The sequence below is a fragment of the Diplodia seriata genome, assembly GCF_021436955.1.
Source record: "Diplodia seriata strain FDS-637 chromosome Unknown scaffold_6, whole genome shotgun sequence".
Lineage (NCBI taxonomy): Eukaryota > Fungi > Ascomycota > Dothideomycetes > Botryosphaeriales > Botryosphaeriaceae > Diplodia > Diplodia seriata.
In genome coordinates, this window is record NW_027117313.1 from 2,227,986 (window position 1) to 2,244,480 (window position 16,495).

At 58.6% G+C, this 16,495-nt stretch overlaps 4 protein-coding genes across 4 annotated transcripts; 1 reads left to right on the forward strand and 3 right to left on the reverse strand.

Annotated features, from left to right (window-relative positions):
• Positions 1 to 1,387: 1,387 nt before the first annotated feature.
• Positions 1,388 to 2,506, reverse strand: SLS55_006557 (uncharacterized protein; the record flags this gene model as incomplete). The annotated part of the gene is made up of 1 exon (XM_066777986.1): positions 1,388 to 2,506. The coding sequence occupies one exon, from the start codon at positions 2,504 to 2,506 to the stop codon at positions 1,388 to 1,390; it is 1,119 nt and encodes a 372-aa protein (XP_066632081.1).
• A 6,233-nt stretch (positions 2,507 to 8,739) lies between these two features.
• SOU1 (Sorbose reductase sou1) lies at positions 8,740 to 9,793 on the reverse strand (the record flags this gene model as incomplete). The annotated part of the gene is made up of 4 exons (XM_066777987.1): positions 8,740 to 9,022; positions 9,077 to 9,425; positions 9,482 to 9,692; positions 9,755 to 9,793. 4 exons carry the CDS (start codon positions 9,791 to 9,793, stop codon positions 8,740 to 8,742), a joined length of 882 nt encoding a protein of 293 aa, XP_066632082.1.
• Positions 9,794 to 13,390: 3,597 nt separating this feature from the next.
• Positions 13,391 to 14,856, forward strand: SLS55_006559 (uncharacterized protein; the record flags this gene model as incomplete). Its single annotated transcript, XM_066777988.1, has 2 exons — positions 13,391 to 13,396; positions 13,441 to 14,856. 2 exons carry the CDS (start codon positions 13,391 to 13,393, stop codon positions 14,854 to 14,856), a joined length of 1,422 nt encoding a protein of 473 aa, XP_066632083.1.
• A 718-nt stretch (positions 14,857 to 15,574) lies between these two features.
• On the reverse strand, positions 15,575 to 16,495 carry SLS55_006560 (uncharacterized protein; the record flags this gene model as incomplete). Its single annotated transcript, XM_066777989.1, has 1 exon — positions 15,575 to 16,495. The coding sequence occupies one exon, from the start codon at positions 16,493 to 16,495 to the stop codon at positions 15,575 to 15,577; it is 921 nt and encodes a 306-aa protein (XP_066632084.1).

Here is a 16,495-nt window from a genome sequence, read left to right on the forward strand (position 1 = left end):
GTCGACCAACAAGCGAGCCCGGGTCGACACGTTGAGGCAGATGGCAGAAAATTTATGCTGATGAGGGGCAGCTCCGTTGGTTTAAACCAACCACGGGGGCTTTCCGCGGCCGCGGTGTGCCCACTTGGCCTGGTTAGGGAAGGTGGGGATGCCCTCGCGTTCTTCTCTGTTCTTGTCGCTGGCCTCCAGGCAGGCATCCCCTTCGCCGCCCCGGTGTCTGCTTGACCAATGCACGCAAGAAGTCCGCGCGCGTGCACTTGTGCTGTGCGGCGTGGCTGAGCAGGGGGTCCATCCTAGCTCTTGGGTCCGAAGACGCGAGAGATGATTAGCAGAGGACCGCGCGAAACTCGTACGACCTGCCCGAAAACGCTCATCGAAGACGGTCCAACCACCCGAGGGCGGGTACGAGCATGGAGTGCATCTTCCGGGGCGTGAAACGGTGCTGCGCGCCTTCGCCGCCTCGTCGGGAAACTAATTCGACGCTTGACGAAGGTGGCGGCCGGGAGATCTGAGATGTCGACGTCTCTGTTGAACGTTGTATGCCTTGGTTGGGGTGACGGGGATGCCGTGCGACCTGGCTTCCCGCGTTTGCAGCAAGGTACTATAGTGTAGACGAGCTTCAAGTACCGAGGAAGGAAGGAGGCACGCCGTCGTTATTGGGGACATTCAATCGGACAACAGGGGAAATCGAACTTCGTCATAAGATGCGCATTACATCATAGGTCAATCCGCCATTTCCTGGCAAGCTAGCAAAGCGTTGGTGACGCGGTAACGATTGCTCGAGATTACTCTAACGACGGGTCGGTATATCTCCTCATGTACTACTGACAAGGTACGCTGATGTGTGACGACATAGCAATTCAAAACAACGAAAGAAACATAGCGTACAGCACCACCACACACGGGACGATGCTCTGCTCCTGTCAGAGTGCTTAAGATGTCCCCAGGCATTCCTTTTCCCAGTTCCGGACAAAATGACAATGAGACATGAAATGGATACAAAGAACGGTTCGCTGCAAACAGACGAGAAGACGGGAAAAGACCGAGAAGTGTGCTAGGAAACTACGAGGAACCAGAGTTGGACAGATAAAACAAATTGCCGCCCGAAAGACTAAATGACAAGTGAACGCCATTGCGAGTACCCAAGAGCAGCAATTGAGAGAGCCCAATGGTGACCAGTGACGAACGCCGATGCAAGGAAAAGATGCTGCCAAGCGATGGATATAATCAAGGAAAAGACGCTTCGAAGTTTTGACTGCAGCCCGTAAAAGAGTCCGCGGAAATGGTATAGGAAAAAGCAGGAAAAGCCCTCATTGCTCTCGTCTCGGATCTATAACTCTTGGCCCCGTGTGTGGTGAAATGGGTATAATGCTTTTGGTAAGGTCGCTCAATCGCTGTCGTCGTCAGGGTTGGCGACGAACAGCCTCACGGCTCCGCTCATCGTCATCGTCCTGTCGTCGACACTTCCTCTTCGCCTCAAATCATCTGACGTCTTGTGCGTCTGTGCCGCCTGCGGCTCGTGTTGCGGCATCTGCCCCAATCCTCCGAAACTGTTCTCGCGTTCTCCGGAACTACCGCTGCCGCCGGAAAGGCCGGTATTCTGTCGTTGGGGAAAGTATTCACTCCTCCTTCTCGCAAACTCTCCCTGCACCGGCGTCTCTCCTGGCACCATGTCTGTCGGGCTGTTGCCTTGGCCACTGGGTGGTGTACTGCTCGTGCTATTTCGAGCGCCGGAAGGACCGACATAAGAGTATACCCTACGCCCCGAGCCAAGGGAACTGCGCCCGCTGCCGCTACGGTTTTGGATATTGTTGACGCCGTTGCTGTCGTTGTCGCTGTCGCCCTCGTCGACTTCGCTGGCGCTCAAACGCATGGGAACGCCGTTGCCGGATGCGGGGGCGTAGAGAGATGCCTTGGGTGCACCGTGGTGCCTAATCTTCGAGCGAACACCGGCGGCGACACCGGAAGACGAGGTCGAGGTCCTGCTGTTCTGGTGGCCACCGACGACTTCCATGGCAGCACGCATCTTGGCTGCGCGCTGCTGGGCCATCAGCCGCGGGTCTTCGAACTGCGAGCGGTCGCACCAGACTGTCGCCTTCTGCCGACGCATCAGAGCGACATAACTGGAGGACGTTTGGCTGGCAGTCGAGCGGCCAGAAGACGAGCGGCGGAGGTCAGAGTTGCGGCGGGCATTGCCAGCACCGGCGCTGGTGCTGGTCGAGGAGGTGGAGGTGGTGGCATTGGAGAGGGTGCGGCGGGTCTGGTTGGTGTTGCTGTACTGGGTCATGGCGGGCTGGTACTGAGGAGGGTTGTAGATGAAGTTGGAGCCAGGCTGCTGCGGCATCGACGGGAAAACGGAGCTTGAAGAGGTGCGAGTGCGGGTGTGTGCACCGCGCTGCTCATTGGGGACGATCTGAGTCAAGGGTTGCAGGCCGGTCGGAGGCACAGGCTTCCTGTGTGGCAAGCGTACGGCCGGCGGTGCGTAAGAGTCCACCATGGCGGACATGGTAGATCAACGGCGCGGCGGGCGGACAAAGAAAAGAGGGCAGGGATGGGACAGCACAGCGAGATTGACGCGGTCGCGCGCGTCTCTTAGTATCACGGGCGCTGCACGGGTGGTGGAACGGGCTAGGCGAAACGGCGATGGGGACAGCGGACGGTCCGTTTCGAGGAGATTGTGAGGCTGAGGCAAAGAGGTCGCGGGCTCCGGGCGGCTGCTCGCGTTCGCTTCGTTGTTCACTAGTCGGGAGATTGGGTGTGGATCGGGCGCTCGGGGGCGGCGCGGCCGGAGCGGTGCGTGCTGGCGGTTCAGGGTGGCTGCGCCCTGGAGAGGCGGATTGGTGTGTGTGCGGCAGTTGTCAGTTGGCAGCTGGCAGCTCAGGTGGCAGACGAGGCCGGAGGGGCGCGCGGTTGTATATAGCTTTCGCTTATATCGCTGGCCCGGCTTGGACAGCAGTAGCGCCTGTCGTACCATCGACGAGTGGTATCGGAAGAACGGTCGCAGCAAGAATGTCAGCCGCCCACGCCGCCTCACGAGCACGCTACGACATACAGGGAGGTCAGCGTCCTAGCGCCTGCGTCGGGCGGGATCCGTGCACGCCCAGCCTGGTTGATGCCGCTGTAGGTTGAGCGCGTTGTTCCGCAGCAAGAAATGGAACCTTCACGACCGCCGGGCGGCTGCTGGGGCTTCCTGGCTCGCCTACCTGCAGCCCGCATCGGATCAGCTGAGGGAGGAGCGCGATCTTCGCAGGCAGGCCTGCAGGCCGCCCGGGAGAACAGCTGCTTGGAGCTGCCCCGTACCGCTGCCCGCCAGCAGGCTGCCCTCCCGCGGCCATGCCCTGCGCGCCTGCTGCCACGGCCACTGCCACTACCACGGTGCCACGGTTGTTGCGCCGCCCGCCTTTTGCTGCAGCACCGCGCTCCCCACAAGCTGAAACCACGCCGGTTCCACAAAAATGACGACGCGGCCGTGAGCGTCCCAGAGCTCCAGGCTGCGCGCCGTTTGCTCGTCGACGGCCCCGGGAGGCGACGGCGATTTGTTGATGGTTTGGGCGTCTTCATCGGCCGATCTGGAGCCCCACCGTCTTCCATGGATGGCTCCACACCACGGTGCTCGCAAGATGCCGGTGGGCCTCAACACCAGAAACGCGCCCATGCGCTCTCCGCAACATGCCTCGGGAGCTTGCCGACGCGTGCTGGCGAGCAGGGATGCCGTCCAAGACGCAAGCTCGCAACTCGCTTGCTCCTCCCTCGCTCCTCCAGGTTTTGGCCCATGGCATTAATGGACGTCCCAGTCGACTTATGCGGTGGCCCTGTTCCGCGCGCGACCAGGGTGCAGCGCATTAGTATTGGAGGTGTTCCCAGGCCGGAAGCGGTCCACTCGACGCGTACTCTTCGATCTGCTCCTTCGCAGCAGTTGGAGCCCCCACCTGCGACTGCGACTAGAGCTCGCCCGCGGCCGCCCTTGCTTCTCGAAGTTGCTTGGCCGTTTCGGACATCAAGCTCTATCTGACCTCGTTATCTCTACCTGCCCGGCCCAGCGGCTGCGTGGAAGATCTGCCCGACTTCTATCAATTAGACTTTGCCGCCTCATCTTGTGACTGCCCCCGCATACCGCAATTCTGCAGCGTGCTGCACAGCGGGCGGCTGAAGGTGATTGTGAAGCTGCAATCCTGCTCGCAGCGTCTTCTCCCCTCACACCCCGCCTGAAGCAGGACGCCACGGCAGCAATGGCCGGCGTCGGTCCCAGCCCATGGAAAAATCCCGCTCGCGCCAGCGACTGCAGCCCACCCAGCCCAGCTGAACTGTGGATGGATAGCCCGCCGCGCGCGTCTGCCGAGCAAGCGAGGCAGGCCCCACCCTGCCGGCTCCTAAACCTCAACATCCGGGCTTTGCCTAATCCGAGCTGCAAAGCTATCGCGACTTCGCGCACTAAGCCGGCGTGCTGCAGACGCTGCTGCTAGCCTCCCAGGCCTCCCGGCTAGCCATCCTCCACCGCGGCGATCGCGACATGCATTGCTGCACGCCTCATGCAAGATCGGACGCCCTCCACACCCCTCGTCTGCTCAAACTCGCCCACGGCCGTCTGCCAGCACCCCACCACTACGCGTCGAACGCGACAAGCGCGCCCCTCCCAACCGCATTGCAGGACCCCGCCGATGGTGGTGGCGGCGCGCCAAATTTGCAACAGGACCCTTGAAATGTCAAAGCATCGCGACTTTTGCACGCCACCCGCGCGCAGAGGCCGCTCCGCACACGCATCGCCATAGGGCTTACCTACACGACTGCCTCAGATGCCATGGCCGGTGGACCGTGTTGGGTGCAGCGGCGCCGGCGCAGGAGAAAACAAGTGCGACCTCGGATAGATTGAGGCTACTGGACCCTGACAGTGAGCCTTAACCCGCATCCGGCCGCACACGAGGCTGGGTGACATTTTGCTCTCTGGGGCTCACCGAAGACATGGCTTGGGTCAGTTGTGCGACGGTTTCTATTTTTGCGCTCCCCCGTTTCGTCCGTAAACTTCCCCAAACGCACGTCTTGGCACTCGTCAAGTGCTGCTCTGCATTGACTAAGGATCGCTGCGCTATAGCGGCCGGTCATTTTTCCTTGCCACTCGTGCACTCCTTTCTCTGCTCGCACAGTCCCATTTCGTCATCTCTACGCACCTTTTTAGCTTCAGGCACTCCCGCTCCGCGACCACCAACCGGATTACGTAGCTCGGCTAAGCTCTCTCGACGTAACCACGCTCGTCACCTGGCGGCGCAATGCGTGCAACCCGCCGGCGTCATCTGCAGCTGCTCTCCTGCATCTTTGCCCAGTCCATTCCTTTCTCAGCCGCCGGCACAGCATTCTGGAATCTCGCCTGTTTTCCAGTGCTACCTGAGCCTTTCTCTGGCTCTTTGCCCCGGCCAACTGGTACAACGCTCATGCAGCTCGCGCGTGCTCGTCCACGCAAACGGGACGGCCGCTTTGGCAGCTGACAGTGGCATGCACGGCCATGCGTCGAGCACGGTGATACCCACCCGCATTGTCCTGCCAGCTGAAGGGGAGTGGAAAGTGCCGGCCCCACAAACAGCAACCAGGCAATCAATCCGTTCGGCGAAGTCCTTGGATGCCCTTCCTCCGGCGCCGCCTTGAGATGCACTTGCGCACCGTCCGGCAACGGGCCAGCGGCGGCAACGGAGAAAGCCAATGTTTCACCGCAGTTCTCAGTCAGCCATGCGCCTGCAATCCGGACGCCCGACGCAGATCACGGGAGCTAGTTATTCAGTCGGGTCCATGTGGCTGGCTCAACAAGCGTGTGACTGTGCTCCACCAAGGCTCTGTCCCCAGCTTGGCCCGGATATCCTTGTGGGTTATTTCCATGGCCGCTCTCGGACGCGGAAGAAACTTGCAGTGCTTCGGACTTGCCGTACGTCCTACACGGTCGGATCGGGAGGCATGACAACGAACTACCAAGGAATGTGGCGTTGATCAATGAGGCAATCATTCGGTCATGCCCGCTGTAGTTGCTCACTACATGTCCGCGTTCAGCCGTTGCTTTGCCCTACGCCCTACCAAGTGCTGCCATCTCCGTTGCAATGATGATTGCCTGAGCTTGTCTACTGTGGCGGTGGTGAGCAGTGCTGACTGCAGGGCACATCTTGGTTTCAATGCAGGGGCAACGGAAAATTAACACAGGCCGATCAGTTCAAGAGCCCTACTTCCATCGATCCCCATGGAAACGGCGAAGCCACCCGCCATGATCGGACCGCCACGCCGCTGTCGTCGTGGCCCAAGCAATGGGGCGACACGCACTAGTATTGCTCGCTTACCCGCGCCTTGACAGCATGGGCAGTAGTAAACCGTGGGCGTAGCACGAAATAGGCGAGGTGTAGTTACCACAGCCCTGGGTTGGGATCCTCCTTGACCTTTTTTTGCGGGTCGCCCTGCTCTTCCGCACTTCCGCCGCAATCTAAAGAGGAGGAAGACATGATGGATGACTAGATGAAACAGCATGTCTCCGGACTAAACGCGCGGCTCCTTTGAGTAGGAACAAGAGATGCATGCTAGCATGTTTCCGGGCACGCTGTTTCCGACAGGTGTGATCCGGTCACAGTAGCTACCGATGTACTGAAACCCCGGAGAGACCTCCGCGAGCAGAGAAGGTACCTAGGTAGGTACCTCAGGCGAGAATAAAAATCGATAGTCCAGCCTTGAACCTACTTCTGCGCATACTTAACACAGCCTGTACGCATTTATCTCGTCGTTCTTTCTGTTTAACCTCTTCAAGTCTAGGCATACCACGACTCCCCGCAGACGCGAAAAAGAAAACCAAAGGAACAGCCACGGCACGCAAACCAATCACAATTTTCTTCCTGCATGCCACGATCCTCCCTCATTGGCCGGCCCCAGGATTTCTTTGCTTTTTCCGAAAATAGTATCTCGATATGCTACACAAAACTCTTCCGGCCTGTGCCTGGACCCCAGCGCCACACGGCGCCGGCGCGCCTGCAACACACAGATCAGTGGGAGCGGGCAGCCGACTTCCCGTGCATCCACACATCCCAACCCCAGCCCGATCTCTCTTCCCGTCTTACTTTTCCGCTCCCGAAATTTCAGGCTGCGTTGCACGGCGCGACCACGTTGCAACGTCCCGATGGATTGGGCCGACTTCTAGCCAATCCGTGGTGTTGGGACAGGCGGGCTGCTTTGCTCTGCCCGAGCCGGCCCGTCCAGAGTTTTTTAGGCTTTCAACAGAGCGGCTGGTTCTTGCGTATTCGCCCCCGTATCACTGTAGTTACCGAGATGTTCGTGCATATGGGATCGTTATTGCGCCGACTGTGTCCCCGGCATTTGGGTTGGTACGTTATTTTCGCTCCGCTCCGTGACCCGTGTTCGGATGCTGCCGCTCTAGGTGCCTTTGCTTTTTTCCCCCTTCCTTTTTCCTTCTTATCATCTGCTTCTAGAATTCGAGAGAAGGGGAACAATGGGGCTAGAGCAAGGAAACAAAGCAGCGGACAGCATGTGCTCCCCGGCTGCCGGGAAGAATGTTCTAGATAGATTGCGTGTTCAACCATATTTCGACGTGGTGCACCCCACCACTTTTCTTGAGAAGCCCTTAGTCCAAAAACGGCCCCAAGCAAAAAGTAATGGACCGAAAAAATCAAATTAAAAGGGAGAGACGTATGAGATCCCAGGTAAGGCTCGCGCTTTGCTACGTCGCACGACATACAGAACCCAAGATCCGGCGCGTCGGAGAATTTTTGGGTTTGGGTTTCGGTGGGAAGCGGTGACGGGTGACCGGTGCTTAGGGCTGTGTGAATCAATCTGTTCATAAAGTAGGTAGGCTCTGACCGGTCAGTCGGGCAACCCCGTGCTTTCGAGCTAACTATAAGCTGGCCTGCTACATAGGGTATGTAGGATAGCTGTTGTGGGACGAGGTCATAGCTTCTTCTGGGTGCTTCTGACGTTTGCGTGGCGTTTGGAGGTAAAGCTGTGGTGGTCGATCAATCACATGTGTTCGACAAAACAATTGTGTTCGAAACCACAACAAGCGCTGATCAACAAAGAGAACAAAGGAACTCAAAGTTGCATGCCGTTACAGGTTCCTATGAGTGTTTCGGCTGTACGTGCCACGAGCTGATTTTGGTGATGAATTGATCCGACTACTGAACGATGGCTACAACAACAACAGCGACCTCATAAGGCTAGCTTACCGTTGTAGCAGCACGCAGGTGATTCGGGTCGGAGGGAGCGTTGATCAGGAAGCCAACGTACGATAGGTGTTTCGACAAAAGACCGCCACCGCAAGAGCTCCATCCCCACTGACAATGTTACCGTACTACGCGAACTGGTCTCACCAAGAGTCAGGAGTCCGCTCCCACGTCAGTCTTGTCGAATCACTCTCATGATACCATGCGTGCGACTGCTGCAACGCCCCACGTTTGCTCCACAAAACCCCGCACCATAGCATGTGAACTCAAGGCAGCAATCAACACCCGTGGCGGGTTGCGTAATAGTTTTGCCTGTCGGAACTGTCACATCGACATGTTGCACCAGATGATATCTAGAGCAGGATAGAGCAGGTGGTTGAAACAGAAGTGGTATTTTTCATTTCGCGTTAAATCTTTATCTATCAAGGCGAGAGCTAAACAGGTGCACCGCCCCCTCTTGGCTCAACCAAGAGAGTATTTGGCTTTTGATATCCAGGTATTGTCCATCCAATCGTCAAATCAATAACAAAGCGCAACGCTTCGCTTAAGGGAGGGCGTAGCCACCGTCGACGAGGATGTCGGCACCGGTGGTGTAAGAGGAGGCGTCGGAGGCGAGGTACAGGTAAGCACCCTTGAGCTCGTAGGCCTCACCCTCACGGCCCATGGGTATCTTGCTCTTCCAGATGTCCTTGGTCTCCTGGGGAATGAAGTCGGAGATCTCGGTGGCCATGTAGCCGGGAGAGATGGAGTTGGCGCGGGCGAAGTTAACCCACTCAACGGCGAGAGAGCGGCAGAGGTGGATGACACCAGCCTTGGCGGCGTTGTAGCTGTGAAGACGGTCAGTCAATTGGTTCTGCACAAGCCAGTGGCAGGGTACTTACGCAGCCTGGAGCTGGGGAATGTTCACGATGTGACCAGACATCGAGGCGGTAGCGATGAAGCTACCGTAGCTGTAGTTCTCGAGCTTGTTGCCGTTGAGGTCGGTGCCCTCCTTCCACTGCCTCCTCCAGATCTCACCGACGGCGCGAGCGCAGAAGAAGGTGCCGTCAAGGTCAGTGGAGACGACCTTGTGGTAGTGGGCGACCTCGCCATCGATGGCGGGGCCCTGGGTCCACGGGATGCCGGAGTTGGCGACGAAGATGTCCAGACGGCCATTGAACTCCTTGACGATGTCGTGGACCTGCTTCTTGACGTTGGCCTCATCGGTGACGTTGACCTGGTAGGCCTTGCCTGCAATGCCGTCAGCCATGGCGTCCATCAAGGTGCTGTGTTGGAGCTCGACTTACACTTCACGCCATACTTCTTCTCGATCTCGGCAGCGCGGTCGAGAGCCTTCTTGTTGCTGTTGTACCAGATGGCAACGTTGGCACCGGCCTCAGCGAAGCCGTGGGCGACAGCCAGACCGATACCAGCGCCAGCGCCGGAGACGATGGCGGTCTTGCCCTTCAGAGAGAAGAGAGGGAGGACCTGGTCCTGCTTGGGGGCAGCAGTGTTGTTCTGTGGTGTTCCTGTCAGCTCCGAACCGTTCCGATGCGTGCCGCAGACGAGGGGCAACATACGAGGGAGAAGACTCCGTTGTTGATGGCGCCGTCAGACATGGTGATGTAATTTGGGGGAGAAAAAATTAAGTGGGATGAGCGGTTGGGTATATGAGGGTAATTGGATGGAGATGGTAGATGAGAAGATGGAGAGAAGCAAGCAAAGGCGCGGGACGGGCAGCTTTTAAAGGAGGGGTCGATCGAGCTGGAGGGAAGCTCTGGGAGGATGGCGGGGCAGATGCGTTCATTCGCAGACCATCGGCCGGCCGCCGGTGGAGCCCGGGGACACCCACGGCTCCAACCACGGCCCCTGCACGCTCCCCTCCAGCAACGATGACGTGACCCCATCGAAGGCGCCTGCGAAACTCCGATTGCCAGCGCCTGTTGCGAGCGCAATTGCCTCCGCCATGCCGCTCGTCGCGCGCTGCGCTGCTCGCCCAAGGCTCAATGCCCCGCTCTCTCTGCCCAGAACTGTGCCGCCGGGCCCACTCACGCCGCCTGGCCACCGCCCACCTTGTCACGACTCTGCGCGCGGGGCTGACCAAGCCCCGGCCCGTCCAATGACATAACCGCCTACCCAAGCCAGCGTGGCCGGACGGGGGCCTCGCCTCGCCCGCCCGTCGATTGTGTTCGTCTTGCCCGATCCGGCGGGTCGTTTGGGCGACGCGCAGCCAAACGTCGCCGATTTACGGCTGCGCGGGCCCAGCTTTGACTTTCGACCCCTCCCGCCCTGTTGCTCAACTCCCCGTGCCGCCGATGCATCGTGATGAATTCGATTTCTGCCGGCCACGCAGGTGCATAACTGCACGCGCTCTGGCAGGCCCGGGGCCATGGATGGGCCGGTTGAGACGTCCCTTGGCTCCGCCAAGAACCCTCAACACCTCCCTCCATCTGCATACAATGCTTTGCACACGCGCTCCCACGGCTCGTCACATGCGAAACCGCAGTCGACATGCTCCCTTACCACCGACACGTCGGTTTCACGTCTCGGCGAGCCTCTGCCGCATGTGCTCCTCACTGCATGCTCGGAGCCGCCACCATGTCTCGCTCCATCCTTGGTAAGCATTAAGGCTGTAGGCGTCTTATAGGGCACATTTTTCCCAGCCGCCTCGCCTGTCGCTTTGATTTCCCATCCCTTGCGTTCCTTCTCCCATTGTTGTTTGTTGGTTCATCTGCTCTCCGAGTACATTCCTGAGCTGTTGTTTTCGAGACATTGCATACCAGACTAGATCTAATTACACGCCACATGTCGTCTCCCCGCCGCTCGCATTTTGCCTTTCCTTTTCCTGGCCATGTCCCCCGTCCTATGTGCTGCTCTTTCGCCGTCTTCGTTTTTTGCCCGTTGTTGCCGCTGCATCCAGGAACCCGCCCGACCCCATAACTCTACTCTTCCACGTGCTCGGCTTTGATATCAACAACCCAGGATCGACGCTTCGGATCGTTGGCCCCTATCGCAGGGCATGCAGGCCGGAACGTGGGAAGGGCCCGTGTAGCGAGACCACGACTGCATACCTCATCCAGGCCATCCAAGAATAGTCGAGTTCACAATGGCGGACCGCTTGAGCCCCCGGGATGGGACGCGTCCGGCTACGATACCTCCTGCAGTATGGATCGCGGTCGGGGTAGCCGGTGGCATCATTCTGGTTGCACTGATCTGCATGATCTTTCTCCTTGTCCGTGCTACTCGTGCCCACAAGCGGCTCCTGGCAGACTTGGAGAACCGGGGGATCAGACTTGGTCAGCAGCATGTCCAGCTTGATGGCAATGGCGTGACCAAACCGCGTCAGGTTCTGAGAAGAAACGCCTTTCTGCCCTACAACAACACCACCGGATGGGGAGTACTACCATCTAAAGAGTCTTTTGGACAGTCTTCCCTCAGCAAAACCCCGCGGACGACACAAGCCCCAACGGTCATTGAGCCTGTGCCTGACACCAATCACAGTAGCCATAAAAAAGTGTGGCCATTCCATAAGCGCCGACATGGACCCAACCACATCAAAATGGAGCGCATCAAGGCCTCGAGGCTGTCGGCCATCATTGAGAGTCCCAAGCCAATGCTCGATATTTCACCACCAAGAATCCAAGAGCAGGAAGAAAGGGTTTCAGAAGGGCCGCCCAGGCTTACACTCGATCCCATGCCCGACTCGCCCCTCGAAAGGCTGTATCCTCCGTCATTTGGGTCTAGCAAGCCAAATTCTGCCCCGGACCTGACTAGTGCCTTACGACCTGCACCGCTCTTTAGCAGCCCAGTACCTTCGCCTTCAGGCACCGTGATTCGGTCTCCGAAGCGGAGAGGTAGATCGAATTCCGTGCCTTCGGTCTACAGCACGCACGAGGCTACCAGAGAGATTCATCCAAGCGGTGGATCGCAGAGGCTAGGACGCAACTTCAGCTTGATCTATAGGCAGTCCGGATTGGCCCCGGAGAATCCAGTGCCTCCGCTTCCTTTGAGATTTGGGCATACAAGGTCTGTCAGCAACATGGATTACAGTCCTTCCAGGCGGTCAGCATCGAGTTTCGAATCTGCTACTAGCTCGATCCTTGTCACTACCAGTCCGGATGCCCATCGAAGTCCGCATGCTAGGATGAGGCAGAGTCCGGGCCATGAACTGCACAAGTCATTGGTATTGAAAGGGCCACGGCCGTTACCCCAGCTACAAGCACGCAGCAGCACTGGAAGTTCGAGCCCGCGACACTTCCGCGACGAATCGATCCGGAGCAACGTTGCGCAATTTGCCATGGAAGTCGCATCGAGCGGCCATCATTCGCGTAACGGCAGTCCCGACTCGAAGGCGGACAAAAGGCTTAAGATTGAGAGCAACAGTGTGGGCCGGCTATCTCAGCGCAGCCGATCGAACAATAGCTTGATGGGTGGTGCGCCCAGTACTCCACGTCGCAATTCCCGTACATTGGTTTCTTCAGACGGATCACCAACAGAGCGTTGCCGCTTTGCCACTCACCAAGACCTGGCAGCACAGGAAGGAACTCTGGCTCAGCAGCTCTCACGCACTTCTACCAACGCTTCATCATCGTGTAGCAGCAATGGAAACCCATTTCGATGGGATCCGACACCAATGCAGTCCGGAAAATCTAGAACGAGTCCGGAGAAGAAGAGGTCCCACCGCCGCCAGAACTGCATTCGTTTGTCACTCATCACTGGGCAAGTTGGTCCTCCGGTGAAGCCTGAGGATCCTCAAGTCATGCACGGCATCGAAGAAGAGCCTGGATCGATGCACAAAAAGAAGCCTTCGGAGGACGGCGAAATGATCAGCTTGGATACGAGGCCTCTTCCACGACCGCCGAGCATCAGCGTCTTTTCACCGGAAATTCGTCTCTCGCCAACGACAATTCGGGCATCTCTAACCCAAAGGTCCCCCACGCTGTCTTTGACAAAGTACAATCAAGAGAACTCCGATGGTTCTCTACGCTGGCGTGGCTCGAGGATCAGCGGGGGCTCTGCTTTCAGCATCCCAACATTTCCCAGTACTGCAACGACTGACTGCTCGCAAACCACTGGGGCTAATTCCGAGGGCGATGCGACAGCCGGCGCTGGTGCCACCGATGACACAGCATCATCCAGAAAACGCAACTACAATTCAAACTCGCCCCTGCTCAATTATCCAGTCCTAAACATGCCTTCACCAAAGGAAATCGAGGATGATTGTAGGCCCGCCACGCCTCCCAGCCACGGGCGCAACGCTTCTCAGACGGACTCGCCCCCTTGCTCCCCGAAGACGCTCATGTTCAACTCCATCGAGACCACTCCGGTAGACCTCTGCAAGATGCCAAAGCTGAAAACGTCCGCCACACCGCCCGTACCCGAATTGCCCCCGCGCGATCCCCGCCGCAGCAAAGAGATGTCATCCCCAACGCGCGCCGGCCTGACGGGCCCACGCGTCGAGCCTGGCCGCGACCTGCGCAAGACAGTCGCGGCGCTCCGCCGCATGAACTCGGACGCAGCCGACGACTCGCGCACCAGCCGTCGGTACAGGCAACTCGGACGCGAGGCAACGAGCGACAACTTGACGACCGAGCTGGAAAATACCACCGCCTCTAATGCGGGAGGTAGCAGCAGCAGCGGCAGCAGTAGTAAGGGGCGGAGCAAGTACGCCAGCGGTAAGGCCTTTTCCTCACCGAGCAAACACTTCGTCCCCGCGAGCACGTACTCGCTCGTCGCGCCCTCGCCACATCCCAGCGTCGCGCCTTCGACCGTGACCACGTCGTCGACGACGGCCGACTCGATTGCGCTATCCGCCAGCGCCTGCTCCGCCTTCTCCGCCGCCACAGGTCGCACTAGCACGACGACGACAGGAACGACCGCCACAACGACCACGCCCCCAGCCTCCGCAGCCTTCCAAAAGCCCCCCATGTTCGGCCTCGGCCTGAACCTTGGCGGTGGCAGTAGCAGCAGGGGCGGCGGCGGCGGCGGTCCCGGTTTCGGCTGCGGAAGCACGAGCAACAACAGCCTCACCTTCTCCACCCGCAGCACCGGCATCCACTTCCTGGGCGGCGACGACAGCTGCACCAGCCTCACCGACCTCATCCTCGCGGAGAACGAAAACATCTTCGGCCGGCGGGAGCTCGAGATGGCGAATCCGGAGCAAACCCCGCCGGAGAGTGGTAACGCCAGGGTCTGGGAGGATGGGGAGGAGCAGGGTTTTTGGGAGAGTCCGAGCGCGAAGCAGCAGAGGGAGATGGTGGAGAGGGCCGGGAAGGATAGGGAGATGAGCAGTTGCAGCAGTTTGAGCGTGTATGCTACACCGTGCGGGGGTGAGGAGGAGATGGACTTGGCAACGACGTGTGGGGCGGCGGTGGATGATTGTGTTTCCGCTGCTGCTGGTGGTGTTAGTGGCGGTAGTGTTGTGGTGGTTGGAAGGGCGAGCAGCGAGTTCTTCGATTCCGATGCCGAGAATCGGACGCCGACGGGGAAGAACGGTGCCGCTGGTGGCGTCACTCTCGGGAAAGAGGAGGGGAAGAGGAGGAGGTGGACCGGTAGGGGCGGCGGTGGTAATAGCGACAGGCAGAGAGAGGTGCTGGCGCCCAAGGTGCTGATTTCCGTCCAGCCGCCCAGCGAGCAGAGTACGCCGCGAAGCTTGTATGACCGGGATGGGTTCTTGAAGTGAGTAAGTATACGCCCCGCATTAAGGGGCTGGGGTGCAGTTGAGAGCGCCGGATAGTTGTGGATGCCATGTTTCGAAGTGCTTGACTGACTGTAATGTCAACCGCGGCTCTGACGCCATCCATCTCCTTTTTCCTATTCCTTCTAGGCCCCTTCCTTCTACCTTTCGTTCCGGGTTTTTCTTCGATCTCCTTCTTGACTCATCACCGAGATCATCAGACGGGTCCTTTCCGGCTGACATTCAGTCACTCTCCCGCTGGTTTCTCGTTTACAATATGCCTTATACCAATACCCTCACAATCAGCAGTTCTTCACAGAACCCAAATTATCAAGCCAGTTGTTTATTCCCTGTTTCTATTGTCTTATTACTCCCTTTCCTACTATGAGTTGTACAAGCACTTTTTGACTGCATAGTCATCTCGACCTGGCCAGCGGCAGCTAGCTGTAGCTATCAAGCTTATCGTAATAGTAATTGATTGGAGACCTTTCGGAGCAATTGAACGGTTATGCATCCAAAATTGTGGGTATCAATTGATGAAAGTGAATTTTTATCACAAAAGCCCTCGTCAACAGTGATCTCTTTCGTTAACTGAGCATCTGGCCCAGTTGCCATCAACTAAACTCAGTGGCTGCTCACGTGAAGTGCCCCTTCACTGCCGTACGACAAAGCCCGTCGTAGCTTCATGCCTTCTTTTTTTGTTAATTTCCTGTCCTCCCTTTCTCTATTCCGTCCTCCTCCACTTGGCCTCTTCGCCACCGGCAGCAGCGCCGCCCTCGCCGTCCTGTCCAGCTTCCTCGTCGGCAACTCCCGCATCCTCTTCGCGCGCGCGAACTGTACCAGCACCAGCACCCAGCGCACCACCGCCAAAACCGACGAAGTTGCCCTCGGCATCGAGGTGTTCGTGAATGTTGTCGCTGGTGATCCAACCGCCCGCGCCGGGTAGACCACCGCCAATCTGAATGTCGTCGTCACCTCCATCCTCTGCCTCGGAATCCGAGTCAGCGGGGTCCGGGTTCAGGTCTGCGCAGGCGGTTACGGCGGCGAAGAGGTCGGTGATTGCGGAGGTTGATGAGGCTGAGGGGATGAGGGTGATCTCGAGGGTTTGGAGGTCGTCGTCCGCCGTGAAGTCGGAGGCGTTGAGAGCGAGTTGCATGTAGAGACCCTGGGTCGCGTCCGTACTGCCGGGGATGGTGAGGCGCTGGATCGCGTGGAGGGTTATGTCGGGGTAGGGGACGGAGACGCCGGTGGAGGTCGTGGGAGAGAAGATGAGGAGATTTCTGTTGGATTTTTGGACAATGGTAAGTAAGTGGACTGGGGGATCGGTATTGGCGAAGGATGTGAGGTAGAGAGTGACATACTGCGAGGTCACCCAGACATCGAGACCGGGGATGACGAGCTGGGTGTCGCCAGACTCGCCATTGTGAGTGGCGCCATTGGTACCAGCGGCAGAGGCAGCGCGTAGGTCCGGGAAGAGGGATTGGCCTTCGAGGTCGGCCTGCGAGACGACGAGCTGCGTGTCCGGGCTGTGGAGGTGCAGGACAGCCTTCGCGCCGAAGAAGGTACCGGGCGTTTGCGACTGGTGCTCCTCCAACGACGTGAAGTCGGCGGCGGTAGGCGCGGTCGTGAGCTTCTCGAAGGGCAT